The sequence below is a fragment of the Artibeus jamaicensis genome, unplaced genomic scaffold (assembly GCF_021234435.1).
Source record: "Artibeus jamaicensis isolate MK-2021 breed Jamaican fruit bat unplaced genomic scaffold, CSHL_Jam_final contig_2259, whole genome shotgun sequence".
Taxonomy (NCBI): domain Eukaryota; kingdom Metazoa; phylum Chordata; class Mammalia; order Chiroptera; family Phyllostomidae; genus Artibeus; species Artibeus jamaicensis.
Window position 1 is genome coordinate 8,194,968 of NW_026521468.1, and position 18,481 is coordinate 8,213,448.

General features: G+C 58.9%; 1 protein-coding gene across 3 annotated transcripts in view; it reads left to right on the plus strand.

Annotated features, from left to right (window-relative positions):
* The window catches only part of RPTOR (regulatory associated protein of MTOR complex 1), a 136,580-nt gene that overhangs the window by 79,242 nt on the left and 38,857 nt on the right, over nt 1–18,481 (plus strand). For 2 of the 3 annotated variants that reach the window (XM_037157754.2, XM_053659820.1), the window contains 3 exons: nt 3,438–3,497; nt 16,036–16,136; nt 16,602–16,746. In XM_037157754.2, the coding sequence (XP_037013649.1) occupies nt 3,438–3,497; nt 16,036–16,136; nt 16,602–16,746 (306 nt within the window). The remainder of the gene's footprint in view (nt 1–3,437; nt 3,498–16,035; nt 16,137–16,601; nt 16,747–18,481) is intronic. The other variant, XM_053659819.1, reaches the window with a different exon arrangement.

An 18,481-nucleotide genomic window follows, 5' to 3' on the forward strand; every position in this document is an offset into this window, starting at 1 on the left:
CCGGCCACCACGCAAAGGTGTCAACAGAGGGTGAGGGATCTCGTTCTATATTCCCTTCGAGGTTCCCAGCCCCTAAGGGGACATAGCAGAATGTTCTGGAAGTTGTTTTAAATTAGCGGGAGAAAATCTATTCAGTAAGGGGGAAAATAGTATTTATTTCATTTTTGAGAACTAGCTACAAACTAAGACATTTCATTCCTGTTAGTCTCTGTAATTCTGATTTCACAGGCACAGTCCCCTCATTTTGTAAGTGTGAAGTCACGTAACTACCCAGACACGGGCCTTTAGCGGGTGCAGAGCTGCAGTTTCCCAGGGTTTTCTGCCTCGAGGGTGGTGCCCCTCCTCTCAGTTCTGCTTGCCAGCAACGACCTCAGTCATGCTCCCGAGGTGGCTGCAGGTCTCCCACAATCGGACCTTCTCGAGAGCTCGTTCTCTGTGGCTTGGTGCTCTCCTGATGGGGCACTGGGAGCGCGTGGCCGGGTCAGGAGCGCCCAGCAGCCTGCCGTGGGCCCGGCCCTTGCTCTGGACATTGGAGCTTGCCCTGGTGGATAGAGTGCACACATACACAAATACAGAAGCACACATGCGTGTGCACACAGACACATGCACTTACACACGAGCACAGAGAGACACACACACACACACACACTGCAGACAAGTTCACGGTGAGCATCAGCGATTGGAGCCCTGCGGTGCAGTAATAGAACAGTTAACTTGGGGCGGGGAGATTCATCCCAGAGCTGCTTTGATGGCTTTCTATTAGGCTGCCTATTAATATAATTCATCATCTTAATAGGCAAGTGGAGAACAGTTATTTGATAAAATTAAAAATGAGTTTTAATAAGAACTTACAGTGTAAGACCGAAAGAGTCTTCCTTTGCATGAAAGAGATTTTCTCGTTGGGCGCCACCCTCACAGGCTGCGCTTCCGCAGTGCACTTCCTTGACGTGCTTCAGGCTGCGGGAGGGTGCATTTGTTCAACCAACCGCTCTGAAACGTACTCAGTGTAATGTTTGGACAAGAAAACAAAACGGAAGGTGTACATGTTCTAAAGAGAAGGCAAATTTACATTTTTATGTATGATCTGAATTTCAGCTCTGCAAAAATGCTAATAAAACCCAGTGGCGAAGGGTCCAACAGAGGGCTGATTAGTGACCGTAACTCGTACACGCAGGTCAGTGCCCAGGAGTCAGAGTGGCTGCCGGCGGCGCGCGGGTGGGGGCAGACCTGGGGGGGTCACCCTCGGGCCCTTTAGTCTTTGCCACGTGCTGGATCGTAATCCGGTGGTGTCGCGTTTACTAGGTTATTAAAATCACACCTGCATCTTATGTGCTCTTCATATGCTGTTTCTTACATTAAAAACAGCCAGCAAGGAAATACTGGGGAGGAGAGTAAATTTGCAAGAGCAACAGGAACAATGACAAAAATGTCAACAGGCTAAGAGAGAAGGTCCCCTAAAACTTGACTGACTGGTGGGAAGGAAGCTTGATGAACAGAGGGACTGGCCGTGCTCTGACCCGGTAGGGTCCAGTTAGGGGGCTGGAAATTCTCCCTGAATTCGTCCATAAATTTAACACAGTATTGAGAACAGGATTTTTTTTAATTTTAAAAAAAAAATTATTTTTAGGGAAGGGAGGGAGAAAGGGAAAGAAACATCAACGTGTGGTTGCCTCTCACGTGGCCCTGACTGGGGACCTGGCCTGCTACCCAGGCATGTGCTTTGACTAGGAATCGAACTAGTGACCCTTTGATTCACAGCCCGTGCTCAATCCACTGAGCTACACCAGCCAGGGCTGATTTTATTTTTATTTTTAAAGATTTTATTCATTTTTAGAGAGGGGTAGGGAGAGAGAAAGGGAGAGAAACATCAGTGTGTGGTCCCATCTTGCACACCCCCTACTTGGGGACCTGACCCACAACCCAGGCATGTGCCCTAACTGGGGATTGAACCGGTGACCCTTTGGTTGGAAGTCCACTGAGCCACACCAGCCGGGGCTGAGATTATGGTTTTAAAGGTCTTAGCGGAATAAGTGCTTGAGAATAGCCGTGAAAAATAAAAGAAAAAAAGTGTGAAAGAAAACTTGCCTTGTTGGTTATGAAAACATTTTGAAGGTATGGTTGGAATAGACATTTAAGATAGAACAACAGGTAGTTTCAGAAATGATCTGTGTGTGTAAGAATTCATCATTTCGGAAAAGAATGAATTACTTAATACCTGGGATTTAGGGCACATGGCTGACCATTCAGGAATTTTAAATCCCTCCTTCTTACTAAGATAAATTCCAAATATACCAAAGATTTAAGTCTAAAAAAAAAACTCACAAAAGAACTAAAATTATCAACTGGGAGAATTAAAAAGTCAGGAAGTAATAGATTTTATTTAACGAAAAACTTTAAGTTCTATATGGCAGAGAAAAAAAAAATTTAAGTAAAAGGATGAATCCGGAAAAGCTGTGTAACAGATAAGAGAGCCTGCGGGGGGCGCCGGGAGCTCTGCTTTCAGGACCCTGCCCCTCCACTCCCCGCCTGGTGCTCAAAAGTGGTGCTTTAATATTCTGTCCAGAGCTGATTGTTATTGGCAAGAGGACTGTCTGATACGAATATCTCGGTCATTCCTGAGACCTACAGTCCCAGGCAATAAGGACGGTACTGATAAAAGCACAGATAACCAAGTAGTGTGTTTGCAGAGGACTCAGAATAAGACTGGAAAACGCCTTTCCTCCGACCCTCTTCTGCCCTGAGAGACCCGTTTGCCCGGGACCACTCAGACCGGCACATGCGCTGCCAGGGGTCGCTGCTGGCAGTGCCATTGTACAGCGGAGTGGACGCGGTGTAGCTCCTGGTGGCACTGCCCGGCCCTGTTTCCTGGGCTCTGTGAGTGAGGGGCTGTGGATGCCGCAGCCACAGCTGGGACGAAAGCTGCCTTTGCAGGCTGAGCTGGGCTAGGTCCTGAGCGTGTGAGCCCACAGGCTGGTTGCTCGGTCCCCACAGCTCTGTGGGGTGGCTCAGCCCTCAGACAGCAAGTCTTGGCTCTGATGCTGCTGATTTTGTGACCATTAAAATCATGTGGTGGAATCAGTCCTTGTTGTCTCCTGCATGTGTCTTCTGTGTGCCGGGCACTCCCCCCAAGTACTTTCTCCAGAAGCAGAAAAGGAACTTCCCGTCACCGTCATTTGGTGGAAGCTCCCTTCCCGTGGTGCCCCTGCCTCTTCTAGGCGGTCATTTCATGTCACTGCGCACATGTCTCTCTCCTTCCGTGGACAGCTCTGCAGTCTGGCACCCAGACACTGTCCTTCAGAGAGCAGACGCTGCCCGGATGAAGGAAAGCCGGGCCGCTGTTCCACCCGGGCCGCCCGTCCCCACTGCCGCTGCAGCCTGCGGTGCTTTCTCGTCGGCCCTCCCGTGTTCGTGGCTGACTCCCTGCGCTCTCTCCACAGGTTCTGCATGCAGAAGTGCGTCAGCCTGGTGCCCGGAGTCACACTGGACTTGATAGAAAAGTAAGTGAGGTTCTCAGTGCCGGGGTGTTCTGCTCGGGGTCTCCCTTCTCACTCTCAGAAGCACTTCTGCCAGCGCAGGGTGGTCCCCTCTTGAGAGGGTGTGTTCTCTGTGCTCTCATCAAGGATTCGTGAGGGCGGTACCTTGGTGCCCAGCGTAGGACACAGGTCAGTGTGGGGCCAGATGAAAGAACGAGAATCCACATTTGGACCCTTTCCGTTGTTTAAAAGACTCCAACACTGGGCCGGAGCAGAAGTGCATCATCGCCTGCTCCGTGCGGTGCCGGGTAGGTGTCCTCTGTGACGCACCGGAGTGTGTGGCTTCTCTTGTCCTCTGGGTCCCTGGGCCACTGTCTGCCTCTGGCCGGGCACCGCCTCGGGTCCAAAACGCCAGCCTGTGCCCAGCATGCGACTGTGCTGTGTGCGTTTCTCAGTGTGTTCCTGTGCCAGCCCTGACCCGCGCCAGTGGGGGCGGTGCTGAACCCTTGTGCACCGAACCTCGCTGCTTCTCAAATGCACACGCAAGATGACTGTTTTCTAGGTCAGGGCGTGCAGAGTCACGTGTTCCAGAAGCCGAGGTAGGGAAAGCAAACCTGCTTCTAGGCTTCTCCTAGAAGGCGCCTTGCCCGTGAGCCCAAGGACCTGTACCAGAACGTCGTTCCTATGTGCCATCGACAGGGACGGGGGTCGGTCACAGGAGGCTCTTCCCACGGGGGGCAGCTGCCCCTGGGCAACATGGAATGGGCTCGCAGATGCATTGTTAAGTGGGAAAATGGGCCCCATGCACACAGTAGGATGCCGAGAGGGTCTTCTAAACAGCCCACACTATGTGCGCTCCACCTAAAGGAGGCGGGGAACAGTGCCCTTCTGTTCACTCCAGGGAAGAAGGCGGGATTTGGAGAAGGCAAGGAAGAGAGTGTTAGTGGTTGATTTCCGTCTTTGAAAAATGTTTACCAGAATAAGGGCATGGAGAATACGTGTAAAAGTAGATCTAAAGGGAAGAGTCAACAAAATATTAGTAGAAACCTGCAAACGGTTCCGTAACAGTAGAAACCTGTAAATTTGGGATGGGTGCGTGGAAGCCATGTGCCTCGTCCCCCATGTGCTTGGACAGAGGGCGCCATGGTGGAAACAGCTGGCCTGACCTCGGCCAGAGGCAGCAGGGCAGTGGGGCGGTCAATGGCCCCTCTGCTCAAATTGGCGTTGGGCATCACAGGGCCAGCCCCAAGCTGGCAGTGACCCAGGGCCTTGCCAGGACGGCAGTGCAGCCCAGCAGGGGGTGGGGCCATAGTTTGGGCAGGATAGGGCCTGGCGGGGGCCCCTCACAGGCCATGACCGAGCCAGCAGGGAAGCTGCTTCTGGGGGCCGAGACCCAGGTCTTGTGTCTGGAGCAAGGACTGCAGACCGTTGCTGGTGGTTGGTGGAGGCGCAGGCCCCCTGGGGGTGATGCCCGCAGCCGCCACGGTGCCTGCTTCCCCCCAACGACTGTCTGCAGCGGGCGTGCTGCTGCGGGCGCAGCGTCTGCCAGCTCCCCGCGAGTCGTGAGCGCCGGGGGTCTGGGGACAGATGGCGCCGCGCGTGCTTCCGAAGCCGCGTGCAGATGCCGAGCACAGTACGATCCTCGGGAAGCTCACGTGGGAAATCTTCAGAAGCAAGACAACGTCAGGTCTGCCCCGGCAGCCGGTCTGTGCGGCTTGGCGCCCTGGCGGTGTGGGTTCTGGAGGCTGTTCCATTGCCTTCATCTCGTCCTCCTCTCGGTTGCACACGCCCTGTTACCCGAGCCGTCTGCCGCCACCTCTGTGGAGTTTCTCAGAAAGCCGTGTCCTGAGGGCTCCAGCACAGCTGTGCGTCACTGTGGCTGGGGGGCTTCTCTCCTGTTCACACCGTCGCCGGCTTGCAATTGTCTTGTTACGATTTACCTGCTGGTGACGTTAAATGGGCAGAGCTGCGCTGGCCCTCCCCTCCGATTTCACTGGCTCGAGCCTGGCGTGCGGTGTGTGCGGTGCCGCCCAGCCTCTGGGCGGTGCATGCGGCAGTGGCAGGCCACGTGGCACGTGGTCTCAGCCTTGTCTCTGTGGCCCTCCCCACACCCAGGCCCGCCCTTCGCCCAGCCAGCTCCCGTCCTGTTGCTGACCCAGGTGTAACGGTGGGCAGGCGCCACACCAGAAGAGAATCTGTACGTTGGGCTTGATTGAGAGTGAAACTGTCTTTTCCCTGGAAGATGTGGCTAGGGAGGCGGAAAGACAAGCTGCAGACTTGTGGACAGTGTTTACAAGGGACACAGCTGGCGAAGGGCCTGTATTCAGAATCCGTGACAGCATCTAAAAAATCTCAGTTAAAAAACTGGCAAAAGTTACAAGGAGGCTTCAACCAAGGGCGACTTCGGGACAGGACAGCCAGTAACGCCCGGAAGGCGCTCAGAGGAGTCGGCGACGTCAAGGAAACGCGTGGGGAAGCCACAGCGAGGGGCCGCCACGCACCCGCTCTGAGGACCCAGACGAGAAAGACTGGCTACACACAGCACTGGGGACAGCGTGGAGCCACAGGGGCTCCCAGTGCAGGCGGGCACTCGGGGGGCCTGGTCCCCCCGGAAAAGCAGGCTGCGTCTCACCTCCAGGCGCTTGGCCCCGGGGCCCAGCGGTCCTCTGCTGGGCAGTTGGATTATGTTTGTGTTTTGTGCCAGGACAAGTTCCAAACTCTGGGATTCTACAGAAATTCCGCCCGGCCCTGGAGGACAGCGAGACGGAGGGCACCGCCAGGTAGCCCGGCCGCCGGCCTGTCTGCTCCTGCAGAAGCAACTGGCTGGGATGCTTTGTCCTCTGAAAAGGAAGTGCTGTCATTCTACGTGCATTTATAAGATTTATTTATGGTTTTTAGAGGGGAAGGGAGGGAGAAAGAGAGGGAAAGAAGCATCAGTGTGTGGTTGCCTCTCGTGCGCCTGGGGACCCGTGCTACTGGGGACCTGGCCTGCAACCCAGGCACGTGCCCTGACTGGGAGTCGAACCGATGGCTCTGGTTCGTAGGCCAGCACTCGGTCAGCTGAGCCGCACCAGGCAGGACTCCATGCTGTAACTTTCAGGCTTCCGCCCAGCGTTTCTCGCCGTCTCTCAGAAGAAACACCGTCAGCGAGCAGCCCCCGGCTCAGCTGAAGTGCAGCCCTTCTGCATTTCCTAGTCTCCCGGGGCCGGGCCTTCTGTGTTCGGAAGCTGTTCGTTACTTTCATCCATTTCATTATCATTTTCTGGAGGCATAGCTCTCGGTTGCCGCTCCCGGTGGCTGCCGCTCCGGGTGGCAGCCCCTCCTCGCTGGGGCTGGTTGGGTCTGGTCTGCACTCGCTGGGCTCAGCCCCCTGGGGCCCCATTAGGACTGTGTAACCAACGCAGCCGCAGCCTCAGCCTCCCACAAAGTAGTTTGGAGCCAGGCTGTGTGGGGCCTGCCCACCTGCCCCAGCAGGGCCGGGCGTGTTTCCTTTGTTAAAATGTGTCAGTAGCTGATGTTTGGAGAAGCCACAGAACATTTCAAATATAAAATTTTAACACTTTCAGAGATTTAATAAGCTGATTGCACAGTGTGGACAAAGCTGTGGGTGAGCTCTGGGCCCAGGGCCGTGAGCCGGGCAACCCCCCATGTGCCCCGCACCTCCTGATGGCACCTCCACGCTATTCGGAGTCCTGGGGGCTGTGTTGGCACGGTAGACCCATGTCAGGGCCTCTGGCAATACACAGACCTCACACCGGCTGGGCCGTCGTTCGGAGCTGACTGACTGCCCTTTTGGAAGGCTCCTGGACACAGGCTTCGCAGTTTTATTCTCTTGTCTCCACTCCCCACTCGATGCTCTGCCACTGAGAGCTCTCTGTCACCTGCCACTCAAAGGCGACTCTGATCTCTGTGACTCCGGACCAGGATGACCAGTCCCGATGCAGAGGTGAAGTTGCAGTGCAGGCCCATGTCATTGATTTGCGTTCTTCAGCTTCAGGGACTGCAAGGGAGGTGAGTGGGGCCTGGCCGCCCTCTGCCCACCGCTCCCCGGGCCCCTGTGCACTATCGTCCTGGCGCACGCAGGCCGCGGGGGCTCACGATGTGTGCGGCTCCCGCGTGGCTGTCCCCCCACCCATGTGGCTCTGTGTGCTGAGGCCTCTGGGGCCCGCACCCCGCACACTCCGCTGTCCCCGCAGGCGCCAGCCCCGCACTGCTCACAGGCAGCCCCGTGGCCAAGCCCCAGGCACCCAGTGCAAATCCCGCCCAGCCTCTGCCACCGCAGTCGCCTGTGCCAAACACGTGCTGTTCAGAGCCTGGGCCTACGACGAGGGCCGGGATGTGGGCAGAATGCGTGTGTGCGTGTGAGAGAGAGATGATGACTTAGCGGTCTTCAAAGACGGGGAGGAGTTCGTTTTCTCATTAAGCTGCTGTGGCTGGAAGTAAATTACAGGGAGCCTCGTCGAGTGCCCCGATTTCTCATTCTCTCCGCAAACCTCGCGGCCTGATGGGGAACGTCTTGCCGCTGCAGCGCAAATCCACATTCTCAGCCCTCGCCGAGCGTGGCGGCAAGATCCATGCTTGGAAACGAAGGGACGTTTTTCAACCCCAAGACATAGTGAAGAAACACTTAAGCAGCGGGAGACATGTTGGGTCTCGGAAGCTCCGGGAGTCAGGGACGCTGAACCCGCGCCATGAGGCTCTGAGTGCGCAACAGGCGCGGAGCAGACCAAAAACTATCCATAATTACCCTTGATTTTGTAAACAGTGCATTTTAAATAGCTCCCAGCCCGGGGTCTTGGAGGCACTGAGGGAGGAGCCCTGCCCTTCGAAGCCGCAGTGCAGCCCCTGCTGCCCAGGACGGTGCTGGCCTTGAGGACGGCCCTGGCCTTGGCCCCAGAGCTGGGCTCCAACCTTGCCCAATTCACCCCCGTTATGCTGAGTGCGGGGGGGGGGGCAGGAGGAGAGTGCAGGAAGGCGCACGAGCTGGTGCCTGAGAACTGAGAGTGGCCATGGTCCCTGTGGCTGGAAACTAGGAAGAGTAGTAGCGGGTACCTCTCACTGAGCACCTACTGTGTGCCGGGTGCTGCCCAAGGGCTTCAGCCAGCGCTCCTGCCTGCCTGGAGCCTTCCAGAGGCAGCCTCTGCGTTTTGAAATGAGACTGAGCTGTGGAGGCTGCAAGGAGCCTGCTCAGCGTCTCCCCGGGGGGCGGAGGAGGAGGGTGTGCTGTGTGCCGTTGCTGTCCCCACCCCCTGGGCCTCCAGAAAGGGGCAGGGCGTCTTGTCCTGGAGGCCAGCGGAGTGGGGGGTCCGAGGGGCTGGCGACACCGGTGGGCTCAGCTGCTGTGATTAGAATTTTGTCGGCTGTCAGCTGGGCGTCATGCACACATATTACGTTTGAAAGGAAAGCTGTCAAAAGATGCCGTCCTCCTTCAGACAGCGCCTTTGTTTCCGACATAAATACATCACAGCGGCTGGTGGAAGGTGAAAAATCAGTAATTCGTTAGCGCCTGCCACTTGCCTATCCGATGAGCGATGACTCACTGGAGCTCATTCAGACGTGAAGTGGGAAGGCAAAGCCCGAGAGGCCGTGCGGTGGAGAGGGGGAGACACTCGGAAGTGGGCTGCTGCGACGGAGCAGGCACGGGCCCCCTGCCACTGCCAGCCAGCCCCGAGTGCTGTCCCTGGGGCGCTGTTGCCAGCGAGGGGCGCGGCACACAGGCTCGTTCATCAGCCTGGCCCTCGCTCGCTGACACTGCTGCGTTGGCAGGGGCCTTGAGGGGGGCCTGGTCCCCACTGTGTTGGGCTCATACCCACCTCAGCTGCCAGGTGTGTCCAGACGAGCCAGTGTGAGGGGCTCAGTTTAGAGACAAGGCTGTGGGTTCTGGGGCCTCCGAGGGGCTTCCGTGTCCCACTCGGGGTGTCCCACTCAGGGTGCCCCACACAGTGGGGCCAAACTCCTGGCCTTTGCTGTCTGATCGGCGCCCAGCCTCAGGGCCCTGCACTGTCACCACTGCGACCCGGGGTCCACCCCTCGGCCCCCCGGGGCCCTGCAGGCCCTCCTGCTGCTTCTGATAGAGGCGGACGGGGCAGCCCTGCGGGGCGTCAGAGTGAGGGGCCCACTGGGCACCAGGGTCCTTCCTGGTGGTGGCCTCAGCCCCCCAACAGGACAGCTCAGCGCATCTTCGGTGCTCACACAGCCGCCACTTGACTGAGCAGGTGGGGCCCGGCCTCTTTCACCTTCCTGGACCAGTGCCCGCCCCTTGCTTGTCCCCACCTCCCACCTCCCACCTCCGTTCTCATTCTGCTGGACCCTCCTGTGGGCTGCTGGTCCAGCTCCAGAGCAGGCTCCTACCCCAGCAGCCTGGGGCTGGCTGCTACATTGGGGGGCGAGGACCAGTGTCACTGACCAGTCCCTGGGTCTGTGCACTCGCGCCCGACCTGCCGCTACTGCTGTGTGTTAGCTCTCTGTCCACCCAGCAGTCCCAAGGGAGCCGTGGCTGTCACCTCCATCCTCACCTCAGACTCCGCCGGCCAGGACACAGGGAAGGAAAAGGGCAGAGTCGTGGTCACAGCGCTGTCCCCTTCGCAGAGCGGGGCTCGCCCCCTCCAAGTGAAGCAGTGTCTTCTGACCCTGAGGCTGACGGCCGTGCCCGAGGTGCCAGCTTTGACTGGTCTGCCGCACGTGGGAGCCGCACACTGGTTTCCCGGGCCTCCCGGCCTCCCGCTCTGCGAGCGGCGGCTGAGGTCGCCGTGTGCTGGGTCCCGCTCTCGGCTCCACGTGGCAACAGCACGTCCAGAGCCCTTCCTCTAATGGTCCCGATGCTCCAGTCCACAGAAAGGCCACGTCAGACTTAATTTACCTGAAAACGTGAGGGCAGGGGTCGAACAGATGGGTGGGAGCAGCTGTGATCCCTGAGCCCTTGCCGTGCCCCGGGGCCTGTGCTCCCGTGACATGTTGACTCTTTCCGCTCTTCCGTCCCCGGTGGGGCCGGGGCGGAGGTGAGCTGGCCGAGTCTCAGGGAGGCCACGTAGCCCGCCCGACCCCCTCTGCCCCCGCCACAGCACCTCCTGACGTCCTGCACGTTCTCACTGGGTCTTGGAGGGATGAGAGGTTCGCCCTGGTTGGGGACACGTTGGGAAAGGTCTTGGGAGGGAGGTGGCATGAGCTTTGTGTGTTCAGGAGTCTGGCCTCCAAAGACGGATTGCTGTGCATAGGAGAAAGGCGAAGTGGGGGGGCGTCTTCAGTGTGGGCGGGGTGGCCGGTTATTTGACAAGGACACTGGGCACCTGGGAGGAAGAGGAGGAGCTCACATCTGTTCAATGCCAGGGAAACTCAGGAAAAGGACCCCAGAAGGTCAAGAACAGTAGACACAGCCTGCTTGTATTGGGAAATTGTCATTTCTGTGGTCTTCCAGCAAATTCACATGAAGAGTCGGGATTTCTAACGAGGCTCCAGCAGTCCTGCCCCACCCAGGCAGCGGGCAGCCCTGGGAAGATCGGGGCCAGCTGAGGCTGTAGGGGAGGTGACAGCAACCTCCGTGAAATCGGGAAGGTGGGACCTTCAGGCTCACTGCTGAGGAGGCCTGCTCCCCTCCACTGGACCTGCACCCCCCGCCTTCCTCATGCCGACATCTCCCAGGGCGCTCCCTCTCCAGCAAGGCCACCCAGCTGCCTAGCGGAGGCGTCTCCTGCCCGCCTCCCGGGACTGTAGCTCCCAGAAAATGTCCCCTAGGACATCAGCTTGTCCGGGAAATGCTTCAAAAATGGACGTAGGCTCAGATTCACTTCTGGGGGTCTTGGAGCCTGCACCCTGTGACAGAGAAGGCTCTGCTTTCCTGCGCAGCGGATGCACTGAGCAAGCGCGTGGGAAGCCCTCCACTCTCTTCTCTCTGACCTGGAGCACCCCCGCGAGGTTGTCTCCTGCCTCCAGCGGGCTGCTCTCCGTGCCTGGCGTGGCGTCTGGCTGCAGCACCAGCAGCGGCTCCTCGTTCTGTAGAAAACTCAGTAACAGGCGTTTGTCTCCGGGGTTGTGTTAGCTCCTGCTCGCCAGCGAGCGGGGAGCTCATCTCTCCCTTCCCTTCCGAATGCGAAGGCATGTTTTCTGCGTTTGCCCCAGAAGGAAGGTTGAGCAGCCCGTGTTCTGTGGGGGTAGTGTGCGCAGAGGGAGGGGCCCGAGGGCGCACGCCTTTCACCACGGAGGCTCACCGCCGGCACACTACCCGGGGGGTGTTTTAAAGTCCGTTATTTTGAGGTAGAGTTATGTAATTTTGCAATGCTAGCATCTCATAGGTGCTGTGTTCACCACCAAACAGTTGTGATGACCCGAGTCGGTGTCTCGCTGGAGAAATTAGCAAGAGCTCCATTCACATCAGTGTCTTCTGAGCTGCGGGGCCCAGCCCATCAGAGGTGTCAGATCCGCTGGATGAGTCAGTCCTCGTGCTTTATTTTCCTAGTAACACAAACGTTCTCTGGCTCCGTTGTTGAGTGCGTGTTTGCACGCAGGTGTGTAGGTGTCACCGTGCAAAGTGCATTTCCCTCCAGGACCTGTGATCAGGACGTCTGAGTCCTCCCCCCACCCCCAGTGCCCATCCATTAGCTGCCGTCCGAGCCACGGACGTAGGGTCACCCTCCCCAGCGCAGTCCCCAGTCCCTACTCTGCCCTCCGCCTGCTGCCCTGTTCTGGGCTCCCACAACCTACCCCATCTCCACACACGTCACTGACACATCCATCTCGGCTTCCTCCTCCCTCCTCGTTAAAAAATCATCGTGACAGTTTGCTGTCACTTGACTTTTAGTCGGAAGCCCATTCCTGTTCCTGGCGGGGCGGGGTTGAATAGAACCGTCCATCACCCAGAAATGCTGCTCTCGGTTCCTGGTGGGGCCCGGGCTCCCCTCTGTGGGATGGCAGCGTGGCCACCCTGTGGTCAGTGTCCTCATCCTCGCGCGTGTCTGGGCCAGTGTCCTGGACGTGCATTTCCGTGTCCTTACATAGATCTCCAAGGCGCCCTCCTTTTTAGCAGGACATCATCGACTTTTGTTTTAACTCCAGGCTGAAAATTGCTGACTTTAATTGAAGTGTCTAGTCTTTTTATGTTTAGTGTAATGATTGACACATTTGTGCTTAAATCTGTCATCCTTTGCTTTCTTGGGTTTTTCCCCAGTTTTTTTTCTGCCTCCCTCGTTTCTCCTTCCTTGCCATCCTTCTGGTTGATGTGGCCACCGCACGCCTCCGCTCTCCCCTCCATCGGCTTGTAAACCACGGGCGCGCTGCTGTGTTCTGCTAGGGGCCGAGGTGTGCGTGCCGTTGGCCTTGACAGCCACAGAACACCTCTGTCTGGGATTCTTGCTCACTTTGTGTTACTGCCCTCTAAAGTGGCGAAGACCGTGACCTCGCGGTCCGCACAGACTATGGGCTGCTGGTGGGGCAGGAACGCCCCCCGGAGCAGCACCGCTACCACCATCACGGCTGCAGCACCGGTTTGGTTGCCTCGGCGCCGTGCAGTTTTAGCTGTTCATACCTTGCAGATATTTTATTAAGGTAATTTCTGTTTTCAGTTGTTCGATGATAGTGTGTAGAAATGCAGTTGCTTTTCAGATGAAAACCCCATTTCCTACAGCCTTGCTCAACTTCACTCACTAGCCGGAACAGCTGTTTTATAGGTTCTGGAAGCTCTTCCTCAGACACGACGCTTCATCTGCAAGTACGTAATACTTTGTTCGTGGTGCTTCATCCACAGTCCTGCTTCCTTCTTTCCACTCTTGAGGTCCTTAATTCCTTTTTCTCGTGTTGTTGCACTGGCTAATGCCTCCAGTACAATGTTAATAGGAGGGATGGAGCCGGGCGTCCAGACCCTAATCTCAGTTGAGGACCCATTAGAGGGGAAGCATCGTATCTGCCGTCATTAAGTAACAGGTGGGCTGTGAGTTTTCTGTAGATGCCCTGAATCAGGTTGAGAAAGTTTCCGTCCAGACTTAGTTTTCTGGGAGCTTCTGTCTCGAGTGGGTGTTGAAGTTCCCTGCGCGCCTTTCCGCGTCTGCCGATACGGTGCTGTTCGCCTCTGCTCCACTGATGTGCTGCGTGGCGTTGCCGACGCCCCACTGTCGTTAACTTGAACAGACCTTGCGTGGCTGTGGCAAACCCCATTTGGTCACGGTGTGTGGCCCTCTGGCACGTTGCGGACCTGACTCACTACCGTTTGGTTAAAGCTTCCGGCACCCGAATTCTGAGGGGCAGCGGCCTCATCCACTGTCCAGGAGGCACGGCCGCAGGCTCCCCCACAAAGGCCGCATCCGAGCCTGGGGTGTGGCGGCTCCCGCCTCTGCTCCTTCCTTGCCGCGCACCCGTCCCCATCTTCTGAGAGCGCTCTTTGCTCTTCCTGGTGGTCGGTCCCCGTTCTCCACACAGTATTTTCTATCACATTCTGTCTGGAAAAACCGCTGGCTTTTGTCGCTCGACCAGCCCCCAACTAATCCGCAAAGGATCAGATGCATTTTTTAATGCATCTAATTGCATTAAATTGTGATTTTTGTTCCCACAAAGAACACATGCATTTTTTCTGGCTGTTTTTAGGTATTTCTCTCAGTCTTGGGTTCCACAGTTGATTCTGATGTGCCTGTGCGGGCGTCCTTGTCCCTGTCTGGCTTTGTGACTAGAGCACTTCCTGCACCTGAGCCCCGGGGACTGAACTGTGTCGTATGCTGAAGCCCAGTGTGACACAGGGTTTGCAGATGGGGCCTGTGGGAGTGAAGGTCACAGGGTCAGTGAGGCTGGGCGGGTGGGCCCCACGATGGGATCGTTGAGGACGCTCTCTTCAGGGTGAGGACCTCACCAGCCCGCAGGGAGAGCTGCCCCGGGCAGCGCGGGACCTGCTGCCCTGAGCGTGCACGCCTGGTCTGCAGGGCCCTGAGACAGGACTCCCGGTCCGCACCACCTCGTCCCGCAGCTGGCATGAGCAAGACGCTGCACCCGACATCTCTTGTCGTGGTGGGACGTCCTCGGCCACTGCATCCGTGAACGCCGCCTCCCTCCCTGCCCCTCCGCCCCTCCCTCCGGGACCCCAGTGTGCGCGTGTCGCGTCTCCCTGCGGTTTCCACCCCATTTCCGAAGTCCCAGCCTTCCGCCCCAAGTGGTTTCTCGGTCCCGTCTTCCATCTCCGTCTTCGGCGCTCTGCTCTGCTGTTCAGCCCTCTGTTGGCTTCTTAGTTCGATGCGCTGTACTGACAAGTTCTGGGAATTCTTAAATGTGCAGTCATTATCTCATAGTTTCTGGTCCTCTGCCCGAGTTTCTAGCTATTCTTTAATTCCTTGAGCGTAGGAAGTAAAATTATTGTGAAATCCGATATCACCATTGAACGACTTCTCTGCCCTCTTCCTCTTGTCAGTTGTCTTTCTTGGTTTCAGGCGTATTTCAGGTTCCCAGTAAATACCCATTTCTTTGTTATTAAAGGCTGCAACTGAGCGTGAGAATCGTGCGGAGAGCGGGAGTGAAACGAGGCTGTGAGGTCTTGGTTGTTTCTGGCGCATCCTGAGCCCCGGCTCAAAGCTGAGGGAGTTTCTCAGAGTGCCGTCTCCTTGGGGTCCCTGAGGCCCCGGCTCGGGCTCGTGGCAGTGAGTCCGCCCTCGGCCCCGAGTCCCCGCCTCTGGGTCCTGCTTGGTCTCAACACTGGATTAAACCTGGGGCTTCCCTCTCAGGCCTGGCCAGACCCCCACTGACTTCAGAAAGGTTCCCACACGGCCTGTCTAGCTGTTCTCCGTGGGCTGATGGTGAGTCACCTAAGCCACCAGTTCCGGAATGTCATCTAAGCCTCGGGGACTCCTCGGAGCCCAGGCCGAGGACCGCAGTGGTTCCCCGGCCGACCCGACTCTCACGTGGTGCCGCAGCACCCCTGCCGCCCACGTCTCCGAGTCAGTGATGAACGTGTGGACTGCGCCAGAGCCGGTCTCCGGGGGCAGCAGGGCTTTGTTCTCAGTAGGGCGGCCTTTCCTCCGAGACCTTGGACCTCTGTCGAGCGGCAGTGCCGGGTTGCCCTTCTCTGAGTGTTGTCCTGCTTCCTCGTGTCTTCTTCTTCTGGTCCTGGCACAAAGTGTCCGTGGTGAAGTGAGGAGGGCTTCCTGCAGGAAGCGGCGTGTGATGGAGGGCATCACCCCTAGCACCCAGTCTAGACGCCCTGTGTCCCCAGGTGGCTCGGGCAGACTCAGTGCCCTGGGCGAGCCACTGGGGCCAGAATCATCAGTCTGTGGGATCTGGTGCCCAGCAGGGCGGCGCTCTAGTCTTGGGACCAGGTCCCTGTAGGTACTTTCTATTTGGGAGGGAGAGTTCCCTGTGTGATGCAAGTGGAGGCCGTGAGCCTGTGGGCAGCCAGCGTGGCTGCCCCACACCCTGTACTGTTCAGACCCGGGTGAGACTCAGAACGTTTACCATGTTCTGAGAGGTAAAGGTAGATGTCCGTGAGTCCCAAGAATCCTGGCCAGGTAAAGGGCTCCTCTCGGCGTGACCAGATGCCCTGCCCAGGTCTGCAGCTGTGTTTCTGCAGCCACTAACGGAAACGCACCGTGTCTCCCAGGATTCCTGGCCGCCTGAACGACAGGAGGACGCCCCTGGGCGAGCTGAACTGGATCTTCACAGCCATCACAGACACCATCGCCTGGAACGTGCTCCCTCGGGGTGAGGCTGCCGGCCCGGAGCTGGGGGGGGGCTGCCACGGGCCAGGGCCTGGGACTCGGGAGAGTGCAGTGGGCGGGGTGGGTTCTGCACCGAGAGGAAAGCCGTCGAGGTGGAGGGCAGAAGGCGAGGCCCCTGGGGCCACCGTGCCAGTGAGAGGGGCCGGGTGCTGAGCACAGGGGCGGGCAGTGGACCGGACGCAGCGTCTCTCTGATCCTCAGTAGCAACCTTCCAGGCGGAGCGAGGGCCCTTCCTCCTCGCAACCATTGGCCTGTCCGAGTGTCCTGCAGGCACGGTGGCAGCTGCGAGGCCGTGTTTGAGGGGCCGCCGGTCTGTGCTCCCACGGGTCTGTGTGGGGACGTGTGTCTGCTGCCGACGGGGCCCCGCTGGCTGGGCAGGTGTTTGAAGGACGAGAACGTGGCATGGACGTGGTCCCAGGAGACGCGTGCTCACGCCCCCCGCCTGCAGATCTCTTCCAGAAGCTCTTCCGGCAGGACCTGCTGGTGGCCAGTCTGTTCCGGAACTTCCTGCTGGCGGAGAGGATCATGCGGTCGTACAACTGCACGCCGGTCAGCAGCCCGCGCCTGCCCCCCACCTACATGCACGCCATGTGGTGAGTGCTCACGGGCTGGCGCCAGGCGCGTGGCAATGTTCTCCCGGCGGTGTGGCTTCTCCGGTCTTGTGCGGGCGCTCGGGTAAGGGCACCACGAGAGCAGAGGGCTGGCCACCAGCCCTGGGGCCCAGGGTGGTGCCGGCGCCCGCGAGTCTCAGGCCTGCGGAGCTCGAGGGCTTTCCTCCAGGTGCCACGAGCGGCGTCACCCTAACAACACACTAGCGACGCAGGCTCTTGCTCTCTGTGGGGCTCGCTGTCCCAGAACTGTCCCCTCAGGCTGCCCCAGCAGCATACCCTGCAGCTCGGAGTCTGGCTGCGGTGTCCCCACAGTGCTGGTGAGCGAGTGGGAGTCAGCACGGAGGATCCCAGAGGACCCTGGGTCCTCAGGGTTCCTCTGCTGCCAGGCATGTCACACAGAAGGACGCCGCACTTCCCGAGCGGCCCCAAGCAGCACACTGCCTCCGCGCAAATGTGACAGTCGACTGCCACGCTGCACATGTCCCGGGAGAAGCCCACTGGGAGGGGAAGCACCGGTGTTCCTTCATGAAATCGTTCAGAAGATGAGGGACACTGCGACACTTGGTGACCGCTGGGCCCCGCCCCACCCCGGGGGCCTCAGACCCGGTGGACTTGCCCCTCCCTGGCAGGCTGGATCAGGGGTGGGCTTAGCCCCAATCACATGCTCTGCAGTTGGGCACTGCGTCTCGTTGCCCCACAGCCCGCATCCAGTGCACGGGGCCTGCTTCTCCACGCGGGGGCTGGCGCTGGCACCCTCGGGCCGCTCACCCATGGGGCCCCGTTTCCGCCCACCTTCCCCCCCCCCCCACCATGGCATGCAGAGCCTGTTCTCTGGGGCGCAGGGACTTGGACTCCATCCCAAGGGGCCGGCGCCCTGCACAAACCTGTCCTGGGGGCGGAGCTCGCTCGAGAGTTCCGCTTAGGCTGACGCTGCCTCCCAGGCCCGCGGCCGCCCGGCACTGGGGGCTCTGGGGGCCGCCTGAGGCGTGCGCTCTGCCGAACCCTTCGGGACAGGCCTAGAGCGCCCCCCCCCTCGAGAACAGACGGAGGGCACCCACCACCCAGGTGGTCGGACACTAACTGGGGACGAATCGTTGACATCGAGTGTTTGCAGCCCTTCAGTGGGGGGGGGGGGTTGCCTTCTTAGCGGGGCAGGGGTCTCCGAGGAGAACAAAGTGCATCGAAAGTGGAGGTCAGCACAGCGGTGGCCACTCGTCCTTGCCTCAGACAGGCGCTGACAGACAGTGGCTCGGAGCCGCTCCCGTTTACTGTGACGGGAGGCACCAGGGAGCAGGTCCCCTTCGCGCTCAGTTTCAGCCCGTTGGGAACCCTCGCATTTCTCGGCGGCGGTGACCCGTGCCCACCGGTCCATCTGGCAGTCGGGGCCACAGCCCGGGACACTTGCCTCCTGGCCCCGCCTGTTTCCTGGAAACCCCAGCTCTGGCCTCAGAGGCACGGTTTCCAGGCAGGGGCCCCCCTGAGCCGGAAGGCGGAAGGGAACCCGGAGGCCGAGACTGCAGTGAGCCTGGCCCGCCCCCCAGAGCCTCCCAGCCTCTCCTGACCCTGCCCTCTCACTGGGGCACAGCCGTGGGGGTGCAGCTGCCTGGGGACCAGCCCATCCACGGCTGTGAGACCCCCAGGCCTCGCCGCCAACTCCCCCTGACGAGAATGCCAAGTTGAGACACCGGGTTTCTCTCGATTTTGCCCTGGAGAGGAC